At 33.5% G+C, this 22438-nt stretch overlaps 1 protein-coding gene across 2 annotated transcripts in view; it reads left to right on the forward strand.

Annotated features, from left to right (window-relative positions):
• Positions 1 to 22438, forward strand: part of DENND1B (DENN domain containing 1B) — a 248717-nt gene that overhangs the window by 144212 nt on the left and 82067 nt on the right. For both annotated transcript variants that reach the window (XM_056110675.1, XM_056110676.1), the window contains 3 exons: positions 1377 to 1422; positions 5308 to 5409; positions 17654 to 17779. In XM_056110675.1, coding sequence (XP_055966650.1) covers positions 1377 to 1422; positions 5308 to 5409; positions 17654 to 17779 — 274 coding nt within the window. The remainder of the gene's footprint in view (positions 1 to 1376; positions 1423 to 5307; positions 5410 to 17653; positions 17780 to 22438) is intronic.

The following is a 22438-nucleotide window of genomic DNA, read 5'->3' on the forward strand; positions in this document are numbered from 1 at the left end:
AAAATAAGTATTGATATTTATTTGACTTCTCCTTAGGGCTAGGCCTGATAGATGCTGGTAGGTGGGGTGTCACTCTTGGCAGTGTTCTGGAAACCATTTGTTATATGGATTAAACCCAAGGGCCAGAAAGATTGGTCCACAGTTGGAAGCCTACCTCAAATGCTGGGGGATAAGGCAGTTGGGATAGGGAAGGGATCACCACGACAAGATAAGAACTCTGTTCCAGCCATTTGAGGCTTTCTCCTGCCTCACAAATGTTTGTTTCTAAGTAACTATTTACTGAAATATCTTCTATTACCTAGCCATCTGTCAATTCTCATATATGCTAGCACTGTAGCATTGTCCTCCCGTTGTTCATCGATTTGCTCGAGAGGGCTCAGTAATATCTCCATTTGTGAGACTTGTTACTGTGTTTGGCATAATGAATATGTCACAGGGAGCTTGCCAGGCTTTGCCGTGCAGGCGAGATACTCTTTTGAAAAGTGAAGTTAATTTTTTTCTTTTTTATAAGAAACATATAAAAACTTACTAATAAGTCTGATTTTATATATTGAAAAATATTTTAGTGCCTTTATTTTCTGCTGGAGTAAAGAACTACAAAGCCAGGCTCCTACCTCAGTTCTTGGTACCTGGTATTCTTTAGAAACTGTGTGTTAAATTATTATTTCAATATTATTTAAACATGAATGTTTTTCAGTCTAATTGGTTGCTTTACTAAAAATAAAGTGAAATAAATATGAATTGATAAAAGTGAAATAAAAGATGGCAAGAGATCTCAGAAATAGAATGAAAACAGTAGGGAAGGAACTTGTTTTTCTTTGCATCTGGTGCCTACTGGAACACAGTAGGTTTCAAAAATTATTTTGTGACAGAAATAACACACTAAAAGGATGTGGCATCAAAGAAGTTATGAAACAATGACAAAAAAAAGCAACTATAGAAATTAGAATCTAACTAAAAAAAGGTGTGTCAAAGAAATGTAAATAAATTTGGGGGGATATATTGGATATTAAGTATGTGGAAAAAGCTACTGACTGGGTAAAATTTCATTACTTTTCTTACAGATTTTGATACATTGCAACTTCTGAGTTAATTATAAATGATTTTTTTATGTAGTAGTACTGCTATTTATTCAGCCACTGATTAGCTGATTGAACTGGGCATGAACTCCACCTTACTTTTTTTTATAAGATTTTTAAAAAAAAAGACCAACCTAAAATATGATCAGCAGCCTCTGAGAGATTTAAATATTGAATGATTTTGAATATCCATATGTGCTGTTAGGTTTACAAATTCAGAATTAAGCATGCTATTCTTTATATTGCTTTGATTTTGATAAAGATAAAATCTGAATACATGCATATTTTTTAATACAGTGCTCCAATGCCATACTTGATTGGAATACACTGCAGCCTCATAGAGGTAAGTAACTTAAACCTGAAATGGTGACTAATGAATTCATAATAATAATAGTGAAAAAGTAATGATTTTTTGTTTGGGGGCCACACCAGTGGTATTCAAGGGCTACCTCTGGCTCTCTGTCCAGGGTTTACTCCTGGCGATGCTCAAGGGACCATATGCAATGTTGGGAATTGAGCCTGGGTCAACTGCATGAAAGGCAAGAGCCTTAACCCCGGAATTATCTCATTGTCCCAAACAGTAATGTTTTTAAAGAATGTACAGAGAAATGGTTAGTTTCATCTTTACGGTATACTTACATGATTTTTAGTAAGGTAATACTGAAATAATTTTATTTATACTACATAACCTTCAATGGCATGAATGCCATGAAAATAGATAATATTTGGTATAAGTCATATGGTAAGTTATAAATAATGAAAAGTTTGGTACTACATGAGCAGCTTCATGGTACTTAGGTTTTACTATCTGTTAATTTTTCAGATTTGTGTTTAAAAAGTCAGACCTTACGTGATTATGTCCGAACTTAGATAAATCATACAGTAGAAAAGTTTTTATCTTTCAGACTTAATTATTAATGAATTATGTTCATTCTGGTACTATTATTTTTTATAAAATATGGTTTTAATACACCTATTATGAACTTTGAAATTAAAATATAACTTTTAGTTATATTAGTTAACTTTTAGTTAACTTTTTATAAATTTTATTGCATATTTGAAATGTATCTCTTATACCATTATTGCCTGATTTTGAAATGAATTTTGTTAGTTGAGTCATCACTACAAGTGAAAAACCTTGAATTTTAAACTTGTTGAACTTTGATCTTAAACTTTGAGATTACTAGAAAGGACCTCTTTTAATGTTGGCATCTAAATAAAAATAAGTAAAAGGAAGGTTTGGATCCAAACAAAAGATTACTTACACTTACATAGAGTTAGTGTGCTAGCAGCCTTCAGTTGTTTTCAAATAAGTTTATCTTTCTGCTGGTTGTGCAAATTATACTTCGATTCAGTTTCCAATGAGCAACTTCAGTGAGTTAGATTTGATTTTCTTATTAGTTGTTGTAACTGTTCGAAATCAGTAGCTAATTGGGGGAAATCCTGTTATTTTACAACTTTTGAGAATTATAGGGAAGAGACGTCCCCCATAGGCTGATGCTCCCCAGAAATCCTGCATTGTGGAATTCTGCAGGTGTTATAGTTTGGCATTTTCCTCTATTTGCAGTTGTTAGAGCAATATTTTTTCTTTGCGTGACCATTAAGAATGCATTTTTAATGAATTTCCAAGGTAGGTTTGATTTATTTTTATAACTGTGTTCTGAATTGCATACCATTTTATTAACAAAATAGAATGCTATGCAATTCAGAACACAGTTATAAAAATAAATCAAACCTACCTTGGAAATTTTGTTAGAGAAACTGTTCATTCTAAAATTAAAATGTGGTTGTATCTATTTACTTATTTTATATGTGAGACCATACTGTCTAATTTCTTACATTTTGTTTAGTAAAGTATATCTTTGCAACGTATATATTTTTTCCCCTAGGAAGTTTCAAAATTTTTCAGTCTTGACAATTTCAACACATTTTATCAGTTTTATTCTAAGCATGATTGTTCAAATGCTTATAGTTAACATTCTTTTAAGTAATTTGTGGATTTTTTTTACATAATTTTCAGTAAAACATAGCATAGAAATCTTTTTAAAAATAATTTTCTTCTAATGTGAAGGATAAGGACATATTATTTTTCCTGAAAACCAGACTTGAGGGATGAATTCAACGCAGACTGAGGCTTACAAATTATTAAGAATAAATTAGTAGAGGGTGTATTATTTGTTTTAATTTTTAAACACCACAAAATGTAATCAGTCATATCTATAAGACATTGATTATTGCTTCTGTTTAACTTCCTTGCACTGATGTGCATGTTGAATATTTGCACGTTGAATGTTTGTAGCACAGAAGGATGAGAGTGGGAAGACTTTTAGCCTGTTCTTTAGCATTCTTATCTTAATTTTGAAGAAAAAGAATTACCTTTTATACCTTTCTTATTCTTTGGGCTGGAGCGATAGCACAGCGGGTAGGGCATCTGCCTTGCACACAGCCAACATGGCCGACCCGAGTTCGATTCCTCCGCCCCTCTCAGAGAGCCCGGCAAGCTACCGAGAGTATTCGATATGCCAGACACAGTAACAACAAAGTCTCCAATGGAGATGTTACTGGATCATCGATTTGATGATCAACGGGAGGGCCTTTACTTTACTTATTCTTTGGATATCCAAACAAATTTCTGTTTTTTTTTTTTTTTTTTTTTTTGCTTTTTGGGTCATACCTGGAGATACACAGAGGTTACTCCTGGCTCATGCACGCAGGAATAACTCCTGGCGGTGCTCAGGGGACCATATGGGATGCTGGGAATCGAATCCGGGTCAGCTGCGTGCAAGGCAAATGCCGTACCCACTGTGCTATTGCTCCAGCCCCAAATTTAAGAATTTCTTAATATGAAAATAGGAGCCACAGAAAGTCGTATGATTTTATATGCCATTATAACTTTCCATGCCTATTTAGAAAAAAAGAAACTGAAGTATGATTTGAAGGCAAAGCAAATGAGATATTGATATTATTATGTTTTATTGTTTTTCTTTCCTTTTCTGTGAGGTCATTCCTGGAACTATTTGGCTATCAATGCCTGACAGTCCCCTGCTTGAGCCTGGCCATGCTTTGGGCACCAGGTTCACACCCCAATGATGTTTAGGGGCCATTTAGTGCACAAACTTGGCCGTTGTGCCCCTGATCTCAGAGCTATTTCACTGGTCCAAACAAAACATTTGTTTAAGGACTTATACTGGTTTTTTTTCTTGCATATGATCCCGATCCCCTGAGTACTGCCAAAAGTGATACCTGAGAACAGAGCCAGGAATAAATCCTGAGCACTAATGGGTGTGACCCCCCCATTAAAAAATAACCCATTGGTAGAATTATATGATTTATTTAATATAATTAATAGTTTAAATAGAAAAATTAACATATTACTCTAAAGATAAAAACTTGATTAAATTCTAATTTACTATCAATTATTCACATATTGAGGTAGTTTCACTGTTTGACTAGGCTCTCAAACAAATAACCCAAATAGTTAATTTGATAGACTGGTATATTTGATATTTTATATTTAAATTTATATGGTGAGTATTATTAGAAATAATTTTGGTATTACTGCCCTTCCTATTATTTTTTCTCTTGTTCAATATTCATTTGTTTTAACGAATGTGAAAATACAGAGACAACTTAAACCTGAGCTTGTTAGTGTAGTAGTGGTTAATGATTTATGGTAGTCTTGCCTTTGTGTTATTGCATATATTGTCAGTTAGTCCTGATTTTCATACAGATGAAAATCAGCTGTACAATTTAAAGGATATAAATGTTTGCCATGCAGCATAATTGCATCAAGTTTTTAAATCTTTGTAATACCTCTTTGATAGTTAAATTGTATTCTATATCTTCCCAAACTAAATCCTTTCATTTCGTAACTAAGTCATTTCATAACTGAGTGTTTCATTTTAAGCCTTTTTGCCACATAAGCATTTTGTTTTGCTTGCCTTTTTTGTTTTTGGGAGAGCAGAGCTGCAGTCTAGAGACCCTGTGGGGACCACACCCTAGGCATTGCACACCCTGGCCTTGAACTGCAGCCCTGGTACTGAGTCCCCAGGATCCTTTAAAGCATTTTGAGTAGTGGAGGACAAATATTCTGATAAGGAAAAATAACTTAAAATTTGTAACATGGAATTGTTCTTTCCCCCTTCCCTTCCCCCTTATGTTCCTAATGTAGTAGTTTTATAAGTAAATATACTGAGATGTCTTATTTGCCATTATGTTTTTCCAACAGAGAGTGAAAAATAAATCATTGGAGGATGTGGTTATGTTAAATGTTGATACAAACACCTTAGAATCACCATTTAATGACTTGAACAATCTACCCAGTGATGTGGTAAGTGAATTATTTTTTGGGGGGAGCAAATACATTTATGAATACATACATGTCTTCTCCTAGACCTTTGAATTATCAGGAGGTTTTTTTTTTTAACTTTTTCTATCTGCAGTAGACGTGTACAGGGTATGAGAGGAATCAATGTAATTCTATATTTAATACTTCTACCTTTTGGCAGTTGAGGAAATGTTGAATGGAACATCGTATCCTTATTGTAAAAGTAAGATCATAATTAAAAAGCTAGATGCATTCATTAGGCAGAGTTTCTTTAAACGTAACTCTCTTCATCTCATCTTAATCATTATATTACAAAGTAGGCATTTCTGTCTGCCTAGTGGCATGTCTTGCAAAAGAATGAGGGAGTTTTTGAAGGCAAGAAGAAGAAGGGGGCCAATTATCGGCTTTTGCTTCCCTGCCACCTGCCAGCGCCTTTCCTTTTAATTAATGATCTGATGGCACTGGTCAATATAATAAGAAATGCTTGTACAGTTGGGGTCAGAAAATTCTGGCTTTGATCTCTCTTAACTTTCTGAAACATTTATTTGTTTTCTCTAAATTATTTCAGTTTTATTTTAATCTTTTCTATCCTGCTGAGGGCCACAAAAATGAAAACCTACACTGTTTGTCATTTGCCTTGGCAGTGCAAAGACTGCTTACTTAGAATTCTATTTGTAAATTAAACTGCAAGCCCAGTTTGTCATAAAAGACATCTGATCCTTTTGAAATGACGAAAACTGTCTTTTGTCTGTAAAGGCTGATAAATTAAGTGCCAGTTTTCTTTTGGTCTTTGATCTTGCGGAGAGTTTCTGTGTGTGTGTGTGTGTGTGTGTGTGTGTGTGTGTGTGTGTGTGTGTATGCATGTGTGCTTCTGTGGCTTATATAGAAATATTCTGTATTTCATGTTAAGTAGCCCCTAAAGTGCACGTCCCCCCCTTAATATTCCTGGAAACAGGGAGAGAAAGCAGAGCAGTATATCTGTGTACATTTTAATAGCTATTTACAGATATCTTTCCTTACTATATAGTTCTAAGTAAATATAGGACTTTACTGAAACAATAATTTTTCTTTCAAAAACATTAAAATTGAGAATAAAAATCCTTCAAAATGCGCTTTTCTTTAATACTGACTGAAAGTACTTTGAAATCATTATTAAAGTGTTTAAAACGTGAATCTAAAAAATCTTAAAATCAAAACACTACTACTAATCTTCATTGTTTTTATCATTAGTGTTAAGGAAAATATCATTTTAATGCAAAAATATTGGGTAATTTATGCTCAAAAGTAACCTAAAATATTTGTGGACTTGTAAGCAAATTAAATTGTACACTTTCATCATACTATAGTAAAATTTATGCCATGTATGAACAAATCCAAACCTGGGCCACTGAAGAATTGTATTATCTTTAGCTCATTAAAACTGAATCACTTCATTATATATATATATAAAAAAGTACAGAAGCTGCTAGAAGTGATAGAATTATTCATTTGGAAATCCATAAAAATACTTTATTGGTAAGAGAAATGGTTATGAAAATAAAGTCCCAACTTTTGAGAATGTTTTCTTATGTGCTTTATATTTCCTTCCTACTGTTAGTGCATTAAATGAAAAGGGTTGTTATTATTTTTTAAGAAGAGAAAGGAAGAAGAAAGCAACTTTTTATGTTATATTGAAATTTTATATTGAGTGATTATTTTTGAGAAAACAATATATATTATAGTAATTTTGTGATGGGTGGTTTTTTAATTGAAAAATATTATTATTAGTGAGGTACTAATATAGTAAGTTAAATATATGAAGAAATTAGCCAATTTTTACAAAACAAAAACCTAAAAATATATAAAATGACAGAATAGACCATCTCATGATTTACTTATAAAGAACTATTGACTAAATATAACTGGAATATTAAACTATATAGGTAAACGGAATACTGCAAAGCAGTACAGATATAATTATGTATATGTTTGAAATTAAAGACCATAGATTTACAGACAGATCAGAAGAATGAATCAGAATATTCTCATGTGGAATTAAGATTGTTTACTGAAAGCACTAGATGTCTAAAAATTGGTCATTTAAAACTATTTTACTTGATTGTTTACCCCATCTCTAATAACTTATTCCTAGCATCAGTTTTTAAAGTGTTCTCTTAGACTTTCATAGTGAAGCACGTCATCATATTTCTATAATTATAAAGTTCTTAAATGAGATGTGTTAATCATTAATTATCTTACTGAATTTTTTGACTAAGATCATTTTATTAGTGAATCCACTGATATCTATATGGGAGTCTTCTAAAATCATTCACCAAAGTATTTCAATCCTTGCAGGCGAGGGACTCTGTGCATGTGCACTCTATTATTGTGTCAGCTTGACCAGTGGTCTTGGCTACTCAAAGGTCAGTGGTCACAGTTGTCCTGAATTACTAGTTCTTTTTTCCTGTGGACCCTCTGCTGTGTTGCATGCTGTAATCTTCTTAATGGCTTCATTCCAATATTCACACATAATATTTTAGATTTATTGACTGTTAGAAATACTACCATGCCAGTAGCAGTTCCGCTACTCTTAAGGTATTTAAAATTGGAAAAATAAATCAGGGCAGAGCTTTCAGGAAGCCTTTGTTTTCCTTAAGGGAGGAGAAAAAACGCTCTTCCTGTCTTCTGACAAGAACACTTGCTTTTCGATTTCATCATTTCAGTATAGATTTGGATCACTAAGAGAGGGGAAAAAAACCCAGCTTTTAAGGGGAGTGATTTTAATGATACAGATTATTACATGGAATAACTTTTAAAAGCAGTAGATCCATTAACAAATTTCTTGTAGGCCTTTATTTATAAAAAAATACATTCTGATATTATGTTCAGTGGCATTTCCAAATGTGGACCTTCACACTTAGTTTGAGTATTTTTAATTAAAAAGTAAATTTTAGGATTATGCAGCAATAAAAATTAAAGTTAATGTTTTGTGTTGTATTTTTAAACATAGGACAAAAAGCCAGTTGCATTAAAATAGTATTTGAAATAATAAGATTATTTTAACATAACAAAAATGCATTTTTGAAATCCCAAACTCATACACAAATTGAGTTTCAAGTAGATAAAAAATTTAAATGTATTTCTGTTGGCGGTACTGCTTGTTTTTAGATTTTGCTCATTTTGAGTTCTTTTTGAAGTGAACATTTTAAAATATAGTTTGGAAAATTGTTACTCCTTAAGAAATTATAAGACAGCCCATTTGATGTAAAATTAAACTAATTAGTATTGTAATGAGTTTTAGGATATCTGCCTTCATTGTGTGTTATGATAAAGTGGTTATAACTACTTTATAGATGTTAAGTTAGAATTGATATTTGAAAAAAATTATGTAATTAGAACACTCATTACTAGGAAATCAGTTTTGACCTAAAATATTACTTACCTATTTTTAAATGACTTTAACTAACTCATTATATTGTAAAAATGAATATGAGATAGGTCAGTATACTAATCCCCGTTGTAAATAAGTGAAGTTACAGAAAGTTAATAATGTTAATGGTAGGTCTAGAGCTTTAATACCTATGGGATGTTCTTTGACTACACTGGTTCTTCTCATGGAACCTTGACATTCAATATAATGGGATCATCTTCATTTTATTTTGATTTTGTTTGGGGACCTGTATTCAGGGTTTACTCCCAGCTCAGTACTTGGGGATATATGGGGTGCTGAGGATACACTCTCATGGTCAGCCATATGCAAGGCAAGCATCCTACCAGTTTTACCATCTCTCTGGCCCCAGTGACTTTATCTTTTAAAATAGGGAATTTCACTCTTTATGTGTCAGTATGACTCATTTGATTTAAAATAAAACAGGCAGCACCGTTTTTAAAAACTTGTTTTGAGGGCTGGAATGATAGTACTTAAGAGTTCTGGTCAGTTCACCATAGTCAACAGTGTTAACAGAATAGCTACACTGGGTATAAAGGTTTCAAAATTACTAAACATTGAAAAAAGGGAGTCATATAAAATACTGTGCATCTTCTATTGAGGCTTTCAAGTTTCACATAAAAAATTGGTTAATAGTTTTATTGTAATATTAAAGGAAAAACACAAATTGCACTTAATCACTAAATGTCATTTAAAAAGCCTATTTAATAGAGGGAACAAAAGCCCAAACTCTTACTTAAAAAAAACTTTAAGTATAAATATTCAAGTGATGCAATTAATTTGGGAATAAGAATGGAAAAGAATTGTCTTTTTCAGAGAGATTTGTAAATCAACTTTAAAAACACACAAACAGATTCAACTCTAAGGCCATGCAGATGATAAGCAGATATCTTTAATTAAATGAATATTTCCTCTAATCTAACAAGAGGGTAGGCTCTCCTAAATTGTCACAGTACATGATATAAAATGGGGGGCATTAGAGAATATTATACAAGATTCAAAATTGCCACAACTCTACTATAATTTCTATGTTTAGCTATAGATGAATTCCCTAGCAAATTTTTGGAGTGTCTAGGTTTGGAAAAATATATCACAGTTTCACCTAGGTTCTGAAGTTACTTAGAAATTTGTCTTTTTTTAAAAAAATTTTTAGTTTAATAGAGTATATGGCAGGAGACAAATAATGCTTTCAGTTCACCCCTGAAGAAATGTGTTCCTTTACTGTGCCTTGCCCTCCACAGAGCTTCGGTACAGGGCTTTGTAAATAGTAGACATTCAGTAAAACGATTGTTGAAGGGAAATAAAATTCTTTTCACTTATCTTTTGTAATAGAAGTAAAGTCCCTTTTTAGAGTTAATGCCTAGAACATTATTTTATAAGGTTTTCATCTGACTTTCATGATGTTGAAAGGAACATTATGGAACTTGCCTAGACTAAGTGCAACTTTAGCTTTCCTCTCTTTGGAAAAGAATAGTATCATTCTGCAGACTATTCCAGCGGCCATGGAAGTTCATCCTTCTTTTAAGTTGTTGTTAGATGGTAAGTCAACTTCTGCAGATTTTGCTCCTTTCATACTTTTCCTTGATGCATAAAATTTTAAATAAAAATTTTAAATGCAAAAGCACAGCAAAAGAAAACCTCCAAACCTTAATCGAACTGAACTTACAAACATCTGAAAGATCTTCAGTTCTACTTTGTTATTTTTCTCTCAAATGAATCAAGAAAATTACTTTTCCTTGACTTTTGCCAGTTTTATGTGGACTTTCAATCTCTTGCTCAGTGAGTTCACAAATATTTAGTTCTTTGGTTTTTCTCATGAATTCTTATTTCTGACTAAGTCACTGGGCTTCTTTCTACTGCCTTTTTATTCTCATTCTGCATCATCTTGTATAGTATGCCTCTTTGTTTGATGCGTACTCTTAGAATACATGGAAAGACCTTGATTTTGGCTTTAAACTTACTTCACATTTTTTCCAAGTTCTTGTTTTGTGTGTGTGTATAATTTTATGAGAATCATCATAGCATCGTTTCTAAAACTCGGTGATGTAGAAGAAACATGTGCCTTCATGAGGCAGCCAGGAGTTGTGATCAGGTGGGGATTTCTGTGTCCTCTTCCAGACCGTGCATTGTTGCTGTCCAGAACAGGGCTGCCCTTGACTCTGGGACTTGCAAACTTAGCTGTGGTGCTTGCTGAGACTGTACATTTTAGTTGTTCTCACACACACTTGGCTGGAGTGCACCAGAGTTTGCACACTTCGTTCTAGTGCTAAGGATCCCAAATGGCGGAGATGCCAGGATTACACTTGACATGTGGTTTCTGCAGGGAATCTAACCTGCGATCCTATGCCTGCAAGGCAGGTAGTGTTTCACTGAGTCACATCTCTGGGCCATACCTAGCTGTGCACAAGGGCTTACTCCTGACAGTTTTCAGTGGACCATAAGAGATACTGGGGTTTGACTCTGGGGGAAGTGAATGTAAGGCCAGTACCTTGCGCCCACTGAACTATGGCTCTAGCTCCAGGAGGCTTTATTTATTTATTTATTTATTTATTTATTTATTTTATTTGGGCAGGGACAGCATCACAACCTTGGGCCTGACACATACAAGTCAAGCACTCAGTTATTAAGCAACATCTTTGGCATGACATCCAGTGTTAAGGTGGCTTCCCTATTACTTCTCTCTGTCACCTTGCCTGGAAGAAAGGGGAAGGAGGGCTGCACGGAGACACAGTCCTCTATTTAGGATCTCTGCCTCATCGTGTCGTATTTCCCCTCAGTTCATAGTCCAGTCTTCTCAACCCAGCTGCAAGATCACTTTAAGTCCTTGTGTGCATGTGGAGGGTGGGGGGAGGGGAGCCAGGGAAATTGGTAATTTAATTGGAGATCTGATAGTAATCTCTGCCCTAAGTAAGCTGATGTAAAAATATGTTAGTAGAGCTGAGGTTCCTTTCTTAGTTTGTGAACTCAGATCTTTTCTTGGGGAGTGGCCAAGCAACCTGTCAAAACATCTGTCCATGGAATTAGCCTGACTGATCAAGATGAGTAAAGCTAAGAAAAGTTGGGGGAGGAGGAGGAAACACGTATGCAGATGTCCTACTATAGAGAGGAGTGTGGCACATTGAAGAAATGAAAAGAAGTCCTGTGTAGCAGTAGTGAGAAGAATAAAATGTTATACAAAATAGATTTTAGAGATAGGAGGACAGCATCTTACGAAGGACTTTTGGACGGTTTCTGGAGACTTTTAGCAGATGACTAGTGTTATCAATGCTGACTTTTAAAAATATCTTAGGGTGTGGAGAGATTATACAGTGGATATAACACATGGTGTTGCATGCAGCTAGCCCGGGTTTGATCCCAGCATGGCATATGCCCCCTGAGCACTGCCTGGAGTGATTTCTCTAAGCACACCTGGGAGTAAGTCCTGAATACAGATGAGTGTGATTCCAAAATATGTATGCATATATATATATGGTATAATATAGATACATTTATATAAATATTAGTTTAAAATATACATATATAGTTCTATGTACAGATATATGTGCATACACATGTACAAATATATTTTGGAACTATCCCCAGCAGTGAGCAGAAATAAATATCACATCTATCTATCTGTATACATATATATCTTGGATTCTTGGTTCTGAAGTTTTCTTGGTAGAAGAAATAAAGTAGGAAGATCAATCACTAATCAGAGACCATTAATAGTAGTCTTGTGAGGGATTATAGTTGATTGAACTTGGTAGTAGCAGGGACTTAGAGAAAAGTATTCGTTCACAATCAGAGGTTAAACTGCTAGGACTTGAGTATATGTGGAAGCTGAAGAAGGATAAAGCGTTGGAGAACACTTTCAGAACTGTTCAGGGGCAGCTTGGAACTGAGGTGAGAATGGATCAGAGACACTGATGCAACAGAGTACTGGTGGTAGGGATGGAAACAATTTTGGTTGTCTTGATTTTAAGATGCCTCTATCAGAACAAACAAACAAGAAAAAAAACAACAACAAAAAACCAACTAAACACTCAAGTTGTATGGGATGCCATTTTTAATTAGGTTTGATAGCTAATTTATATCTCCATATAAATCCTTTATTGATATCTCAGAGTGTATCATATGCTTTTCATTTAATAAGTATTAATAGCAACTCTCCTAGTCTTTAGAAGCCACTTAGAAAATTAGAAGAAAGGGTTGATTTTTCTTTAATGAAAGCCAGAACATTATACTTGTTGAAGAAACATAAGGTTATAAAATAGGTGGTTCATATGATAACATGTTTCATGAGAGAATAAAAGATTTCAATGTAATATTTGCAAGAGCAGACATTAAGGTATTAACTTTTCCAAGTGTGTGTTGTTTTAAGTTTAGTTACATAAAGGAAAATTTCTAAACATCATAGAGAATCTGGGGATATGGCCCAGCTTTAGGAGTACAGGTTTAGTCCCCTGTACCCTGAATATCTAGCACTGCTTGTCCCCCGCCCTGCCAAATGTTCCTGGTGATCCCCAGCATGGAAGAGTCTTGCACTGTGCTGTCTAGTCTAGTTGGCTGAGTATTTGTGGGGGAGGCCCACAGGGGCCCCTGAGCCTTAAGCAGCCTGTGCACAAATCTCCAATGCCTGCCTGCTAGGGAAAAAAAACATTCATTGTGAAGATGTTTTGTTATTTTTCTGTTTTCTTTTGGTTCGGGGGCTACACCCAACACTGCTCTGGACTTCTCCTGGCTCAGAGGTCACTCCAGGCATTGCTTAGGGGAGCATGCATGATCCTGGGGATCAAACCCAGGATGGCTGCATACAAGTCAAACACCATACCTACTTTATTATTGTCTCTGCCCATCATGGAGGTGTTTGAAATTGTGTTGGCCAACGATTGCAACAGTCTGGCTCTGATGTAGGATATCTATTATTTATGGATATTTATTTTCATTTTCTGTTTTTCACCCTGCTGTTTTCTTTGTGATCCTAAAGAATTAAATTTCTGGCCGCAGTAGCCAATATATTATTTTTCTGTGATAATTGCATATAAAATTCTAGTGGGAAAGAAATCATTTCTTTCTCTGAAAACTCAGCTCCTTTATATGTTCTCTTTAGCTAACTCTCGGTTGCACAGTTACTTCATTACTCAGATAGTGTGCTTGTGGCTTGCACTTTTTAAATTTATACCTGTTTTCTATGTTTACTCATGTAATTTCCTCCTTTCATTTTTAGCAATGTGAGTGTTAAGAGGGTTAAAGCAGAAAATGGTAGTAATATTATTCATGTTGTACAGAACTGCCTCTGCAATGAAACCCAGATTATAATTTTTGCTCTGAATGTCTGCTTGGAAAGTCTGAATTTTTTATATGAATTTTTCTTAGACATTAGATCTGTGCAATGAAATGATCATTGTTTCTGAATTTCTTTTCCCCTGTTTTATCTTTTGGGGAGTCTACTATAATACAGAATTAGATAAAAATTATTTTTAGACTGAAATTCTCACAAAATCATGGTCTTTGGAGACTGAAAGTAATTTACTTTTGCCGTTAAAAGTAAAAAGAGAAAGAGGAAAGAATAAAGGAGTAAAAAGAAAGTGATACTTTTTCAGTCACACTAATATCGTTGTGTGATAACTAGCCCTTTGACTAAGGTTTAAATATTCTTCTGAATTCAGGCTTACATAGGAGTATAAACTTTAGATTCTATAGACAGATGTTCATTTATTTCACAACTAAACTTAGAAGTTTGGAAGTTAAATAAAAAAAATGCTATTCCCCAGAGACATCAGTGTTTTTTGGTTTTTTTTTGTTTTGTTTTGTTTTGTTTTTTTAGCTAAAAACTGCTAAAAGCTAATTAGCACTAGCAAGGGCATTGGTAACTAGTGATAATTTACTCCAGAGATCTAAAGGACAGAAAGACTGCAAGGTTGACACAATCGTTGTATATTAGAATAATCTTATATCTGAAACGATTAAAATACTTTTATTTTAACAGGTTCTTTCTAAGCATTTGTTTGTGCATACTAGAGTACTTCCCTGTTCCTGGGGAATAGCCTTAGATCTACTGAGACTTGAAACCCACCAGGATTAGGTCAGAGAAAGAAAACTCATGCAGTTGGTAGAGGATGAGACAATGGAGAGATAGGCAAAGAATATAGTTGTATTTCTTGATAGACATTTTATACTCATATTTATGTGCACATTAAATTAGAGTACATAGTATATATAGTACTATATTCATGTGTAATAACACTGTCCATAGGAATGTAGTATGAGCCACACATACAACTAAAAAACTTATTAGTACCCATGTGTAAAAAGTAAAAAGAAACAGATGAAGTTAACTTTAATGATTTATTTAAAATATTATTTTATTATGTAATCTGTGTGTTATTGAAATATTTTCTATCTTCAGGAGTCTGAAGTCCTCAAAATCATTTTTATATTTTTTCCACATCCAGCAAATCTCATTAGTAGCTAGCCACATTCAAAGTATATGTGTGTTTGGTAACTACTGAACAGCACAGATTTTAAATGAGTGTTTAGTTTTTTTCTCCCTTATTGTCTTCACAGCTCCTGAAGGAGCTCAGGAAATATCATTGACTAATTTGGGGAGTGGAGGCCACATCTTTATGATTTTATTAGGAAGGACTTAGGGAAATGTGATTAATATCCTGGATAACTTCCACAACAATTAATCAATCAAGGACTTGAGGTAATAAAGGCTACAGAATGGTGAAACTAACTTCCACTCTCTCTGACCATCTGTGTTATGATGTCTGAGAATGCTTGATTTGTGGAGGACTGAATCATCAGTTTCATGCTTTGTAGAAAAATACATTTAGATGGATTTTCTTTTGCAATGATAGATGACACAAGATCTTAAAATGTCTTTCTTGTTTTAAAGTAAAAACTCGAAAAGAAACCAGCTAATTACTTTTTCTACTATAGTATCTAGAGGGGTTAGTTAATATGAAAGACTGGTATCTTATTTCTTCTACTGTAATCATTTTATTCTTCTATGGTGATTAAGGACATTAATATTTCTTTCCATTGTTTTTTCCTTTAAAGAAATTTGAGCCTTGAAAAAAAGCCAAAATTATTACACAAGTCAGAATATTAAATTTTCTATCTTTCAACTTATTTATTGTTGAATATGTGAATTGCCTAAAAATGTACATTTATTTAGGTTAGATTTTAATAAGAACTTCCTCTTAAAGGAATCCTGGTTTATGCACTTTGTGGGCTAAATGAATTAGGCTTCAAGCTTTCATCTAAATCTATGGAGTTCGGATATAAATGGAAAAGATCACAGCTATGGGGAGAAGACCTACACTGCTCCAGCCTTTCTGCATAGATTATGAACATCATAACTCAATAATTTTTTCAAAACTATGGTTATAATTGGACCCAATGGGGGTCTCTTTCTTTGATCAGATCACAGTAACTGTGACTTTACACTGGAAAATGTCACTTCTGTGAAGGTTTATCACCTGTAGAGCTGGTCCTTCCTCTGATGCTGTGTTCATTTCTCATTAGCATTATTCAAAGTTTAGTTGTTAATTAGGTTGACACTTCAAATACAATCATCATCTACAAGAGTAGTCAGGACTGGTGGCATAAAGAAATAAAAAATATCCCTCTTGCATATATATATATATATATATGAAATGGATCAATGACATTATTCTGTTATCTGGAAGTTTCTTAAGAATAAGAGCATATTGTTAGGTGAGTAATCCAACCAGAGTTCTTTCTCAGGCAAACAATTTTTACATGATTCATGTTTCCATTGGAATTAGTGATGAACATATATGCTAATTAGTATTTTTAAATAAGTAGTGTACCTTTCAGTTATGTATGATAAGAATTGGTCATGTCGATTCAGTGAATAGGAGCATATCCTGTTACTTCTTTAAGAAATAAGAACTTATCATTTGTATCATCTCACTCAAAAATAAATATTACTCTAATAATGATATTCATAAGTAACATGAATTCTCAGAACTAACCTGAACTTGAATTTAAAAAATGTGTGAAGTGATATGTAAAATTTTGCAAATCCTAAACTTTTTTCAAATGTTTTTAAACATTTAATTCTTTGATAACTCACATCCAGTTGACAGTGGTGGAAAACACAAGGCAGAACTGGATTTAAATCACAATTTTGTTCTTTATTACTTAAATTGAGGAGGCAAATTTATTGATATCTTTCAACCCCTATTTCTTCATTCAAAAGTGGTACTATGAATGACTTTAATAAAAGATTTGTGGATTAAATGAAACAGTGTTTAAGTTTTACCTAAATAATTCTTCCTCTCATGGTACTTCTCAGTGACTTCTCTCTTCTCTTTTATCTAATTATGGTGAAAAACAATTTAACAATTGACTGTAAAATTACATATGCAAATGATGTATTCAAAAATAAAATTAAACGGAAAGTTACCCTGTAGGACTTATAACAAATAACCTTACATAGCAGAAATGAAGGAGACCCAACCGGCTTCCTCGCAAAACAAGTAGACACATGTAATTGCTAAAAATCTGCAGAAAAGTGGCTCACAAGCAGTTTACTGTAAAATAATTAAAGCTTATTTATGTCAAGAGGCCCTGGGAAAAAAGAGAGCATAAACCAATTTGCATTAGCACGTTACTATGGGCTCCTGTTTTCGTTTCAATTAACAGACCAGCAGGTGCTCCCCGCAGTTAAAAAGATAAGCTATCAGGGAGGAGGATGAGTTTTTGGCTGACCTGCAGACACTGTGGTTTGCCTGCTGATTGGGTTCGTACCTCGCTGTACCAATTTCTGAGGTGTTAATTTAACTGTTCCTCTCTGTCATACAGGTCTCGGCCCTGAAAAATAAACTGAAGAAGCAGTCTACAGCTACGGGGGATGGAGTAGCTAGGGCCTTTCTTAGGGCACAGGCTGCTTTGTTTGGATCCTACAGAGATGCACTGAGATACAAACCTGTAAGCATTTCATTTCCTCACTTCTTTCATTTGTTTTTGTATGGTTATTTGAAATTGGTTAGAAAAAAAGAAATATTTTAATGTCACGCTCTTAAAAATGTACCATAAAAGTCTTTCAGAATCTAAAGTAATACAATTGATTTAGAATATTATGTTCCGTCTCTCATTTCTTGACTTTTCTTTCTGTGACCTTCAGTTAATGTTTTACATATTGCAATGAATATCACCTTATTTATTGTTATAAAATGCAAATATATCTCAATTGATTACTTATTCATGTAAGTACATTTTAAAAACCTACGTAAATTTTATTAAAGTCATTGAGAAATTAACCAATTGTATTTACTATATTAGTGACTTTAGAAATGACAAGACAAAATTAATGTGTAAAATTTATTAGAACTTGAAAATATTTCAACATTTGGAAATTTAGTCTTTTTAATTCAAACACTTATAAAAATGTTTCTTTAGCATATCCTAGTTTATTTGACATTTCTTTTGTTTTCATACCCTAAAACTATTGTTTTATATATATATATGCATATATAGCAACATTGTTAGTCCAAAAATGGTCATATTTTATATGACATTAAAAATGTCATATGTTATTATGTAGTCTGATTTTATGGAAATTATATTGCCCTTCTGTGACCACAGATAAATAACTTGTAATCAATAAAAATATTGAGCTAGTAATAAGGCCTGCCATCTAATAGCAATTACACTATTATTAAGCTGCGAACCATGACCTACTTCCTTTGTCTCTGTAGATTTTTAGCATCTCATTTGTAAAGTGAAAACACTTGTGCCTTCTCTGTCTACTTTTCAGGATTGGCATGTAAACCTTACCACAAACTATATGGCACTAAATGAACGTGAATGAGTTTGAGATTGACTTTCCTATTAGCAGTTTCCACCCAGGGGCGGTTACACCTCTGAGGAGCTGAATTATTGGCAGGAACCTTAAATGTATAGGCAGGTCAACTGCTGGCTTTGCATATGTACATGTGTCTAGTTTACATACTAAATCCATAATACATATAGATGCATATATCATAAGAACCTCAGAAATTATTGACATTTATATTGGGCTTTAATGTTTAAAGTCTGTAATAGGATAGGACATATTCATATCTAAATTGTTGGACATTGATTAAAGCATTAAAATTAATTTTGAAGTTAATCTGGCAGATTTTTTTTAAAAGGGGAGGGGTGGATAAGTTCAGGTTTATAGCAGGAGAAAAAATTAAAGTATCACTGCTTAAATTTTGCCACATTTAAACACGTGTTTAATCTTTATAGGCTCTATCTTTTAATTTCCTTTTAAAATTTGTAAAGGACTTTAGATTTGATACAAGGACTAAGATGGAGAAATGTTTTCTTATGTGACTTAACTTACTAAGTTCTACTGAAAGTATAAAAATGTTTCACTTTTGCTTAATTTTCCCCTGCTTTGACCTGAATTGAGCAGTTAGGGTAAAATATCTCATTGACTAAAGTCAAAAAGAGTCAAAGAGTCTTGAAAACATATTTCCAAGATCTATGGAGAAAGATATAATTTAATTATTTTAAATAAATAAATAAATAAAAATATAGTGAAGATTTATTTAATTTATATTAATCTTTTTGTATTTTTGAGATTTTTTTCCTCCTTGACTGCTAGTTTTTTCTGGTACTGGGAAGCAGTATTTTCATTCTGTATACCTTTACATTTCTTTTGACTTAGTCTAAACAAAAAAGCTTACTGTGTAAAGCAGACTGGATGCATTTGAATACGTTTTTTACTTTGTCTCAAGAGAAAAAGTTTTTAAAGAAAATATGATTTACTTCTTTATAATGTATAAAATGGGTCTTTTGGTTTGTTTTGGACTTTACAAATTACCATGATTCCTACAGTTTTAAAGGGAAGGGGACATTGTGTGGGGATGGTACTGACTGGAACAATCTTATTCCTGAAACAACTCTTATTATGACCAACTTTGTAAATTAGTGTCTTAATTTAAACAATATATAATTTATTTTTGTTTTCTGCACTTTTTTCAACATTAATAAAGTGGGTTTATTTATATTTTTGGATATAAAGAAGATGAGCTGAATGTAGAAGTTACAATTACTCCACAGTTTGCCTTTTTTCATAAGGACATTGCCATAGAATACTCTGGGTGTTAGAATATAATTTGAATTATTTTGCACTGTATTGCTGTTCAAAATTTTGTGATAGTTGATGGAAATACAAAAGCAGCAAATGGTTATTTCCCTTTTATTGGGCAAAATGTAACCTGCAGAATTGTTCTATGACTGACTGGAATCCGTCTGCCGATGTCTCTTCTCCTGTGAGCTCTGGGGCCTCCTATGGGCATGCGGTCTGCATTTCTCCTCACTTCTCTTACATTAGACCTCAGTTCAGAGCCTTCTGCATAATGCTCCAAATGTCCTAAATGTCTCAGGCATCATTTATAATGTTCTTTTTTCTGGGTGGTGTTTTTTTTGTTTGTTTTTTTTTGTTTTGCTTTTAGTTGCCTTCTATTTCCCTCCGTGATCCTGGAGGAAACTACTTCATTAATATCTTTTGTAAACTGATTATAGTTATTTTCTTTAATACATTTATTCTCTCCTTTTTTATTGTAGTTAATATATTGTTATTTTACTGATACACAACTGTCATAATTAGTTTAAGCAATAATTGACCCTTGAGCATCTATAAAGGCCCTTTAAATCATCATCTAGTTATTTACAAGCCTTAAAATATTACCCATTTTATTCGAAGATGAGGAAAGTAGCATCTAGTAATTATTCACTGTCAGTAATCATGAGTTAAAGTCACTGATATTGAATAGTGGAACTTACACTGGAACCTGTTTGTCCACAGCTCTACCTACTTCTGCTGCTGTGTGGCGAGTTTCCATCGTCTCTGGCCAGTGTTACTATTGCAGTTGCACCTTGAAATAAATTTCCCAAACTTATGTTTCTTCTCAGTGAAGCTCCACAGAAGGCATTTGGCATAATTTAAGGAAAGACTAAACAAATGAACAAAAGATTAGGGGTTTCCTCAAAAGGAAGAGATGCTATAGGCAAACTATGGTTTGCATTTGAATGGTAAATAACTTGCTCTCCAGGATGTGCATGGTTTTCTCTACTGGTGGTAGCTTCCTCTGCTCAAACTGCTTCATTCTGTTCCTTTATGTTTTAAAAGTAGTAGGGGTCAGTTTGATTTGCATTGTGATGGGAAGCGCTCCAGCATGATCTGAACATTTATTCTAAAAGATAATTGCGAAATACATATGCTAAATATGTCCAGAGAGTAGCTTTATAAATTAAGCACCTAGGCTAGCAGAGTGACACCTCTGAGTATGTTGTCTTTACTTTTTATATTGAATTTGCAATATCCAAAGGACACCTTGGTCTATGGACAAATAAATTACAGCTGATCTTAAGTACAGAGGAAAAAATACTTCTTAAAATTGTTCAAAAGTGATTTAGTATAGCAGCTGGTATAGCAGATTGGACACTTGCCTTATACGTAGTTTATCAGTTTTAAGCTCCAGCACCCCGTATTTCTCCTGGGCTACACCATGGTGGTCCCTCAATTCAAAGCCAGGTGTGAGCATTTAGTACCATGGGGTGTGGCCCCCAATATTATTTTTTAAAAAGTGATTTAAATAAAAATAATGAACATTTTGCTTTCTTCATATTTTAGCCAGCAGCAAGTTAGTTATTTTCTAAAAGCTGAGAAAACTTAGATCAAATTAATGTGTTGCATAAATTGAAAAATATGCAGTAAACATGGACTCTAAAACAAGGGAAGCTGGTATCAGACCTCTATTCTGTGACAGAATTCTATTTTGACTTTGGGCAAATTTTTAGTGATACAGTGATACAGTGATTAATTTTCTCATGAATGTATCTTGTATTATTAAAAGATAAATGCCTTCATATATGTAAACAGAACACTGCCAGGCATATAGTTAATGCTACATAGATTAGTTTATTATCAAAATTGAACTTTTACAAACAGCACATTTATAAGGAAAATCTCTTTACCATACATTTTAACATGTGCTGTTTATAATCTTTTAAAAGAGAAAAACAGGGGCTGGAGTGATAGTACAGTGGGTAGGGCGTTTGCCTTGCATGTGGCTGACCCGGGTTCGATTCTCAGCATCCCATATGGTCCCCTGAGCACTGCCAGGAGTGATTTCTGAGTGCATGAACCAGGACTAATCCCTGTGCATCTCCAGATGTGACCCCAAAAGCAAAAAATAAATATAAGAGAAAAACTTTAAAATAAATATGAGACTACATTTAAATGATTGCATTAAATATCTAGTAAGGGTTCATGCCATCAACTATTAAAAACAAAAGTACATTTTGACAAACCACTGATGCTTAAGAAATCGTGGGTTGTGTGAAAATTCTATATAGCATAATCAAAGATATGTTTTACTGTCTAAGAGCTTCAAAGAAAAACTCAAATCTATTCCTTTTGTTTAAGGTACAGTCATTTGTTTTAATCACTCAAGATTATTTATCATGAATTTTGCTGATTAAATTAAATATTGCTAATGCAAATTCTTTTGAAAATAAAGATTGCATAGTAATCTTTGGCTTCTTTTTGCAAGTTGCAAGAGTCATCTTTCAGATATTTGGGGATATTATATT

This window comes from Sorex fumeus, unplaced genomic scaffold (genome assembly GCF_029834395.1).
Source record: "Sorex fumeus unplaced genomic scaffold, SorFum_2.1 ptg000010l, whole genome shotgun sequence".
Lineage (NCBI taxonomy): Eukaryota > Metazoa > Chordata > Mammalia > Eulipotyphla > Soricidae > Sorex > Sorex fumeus.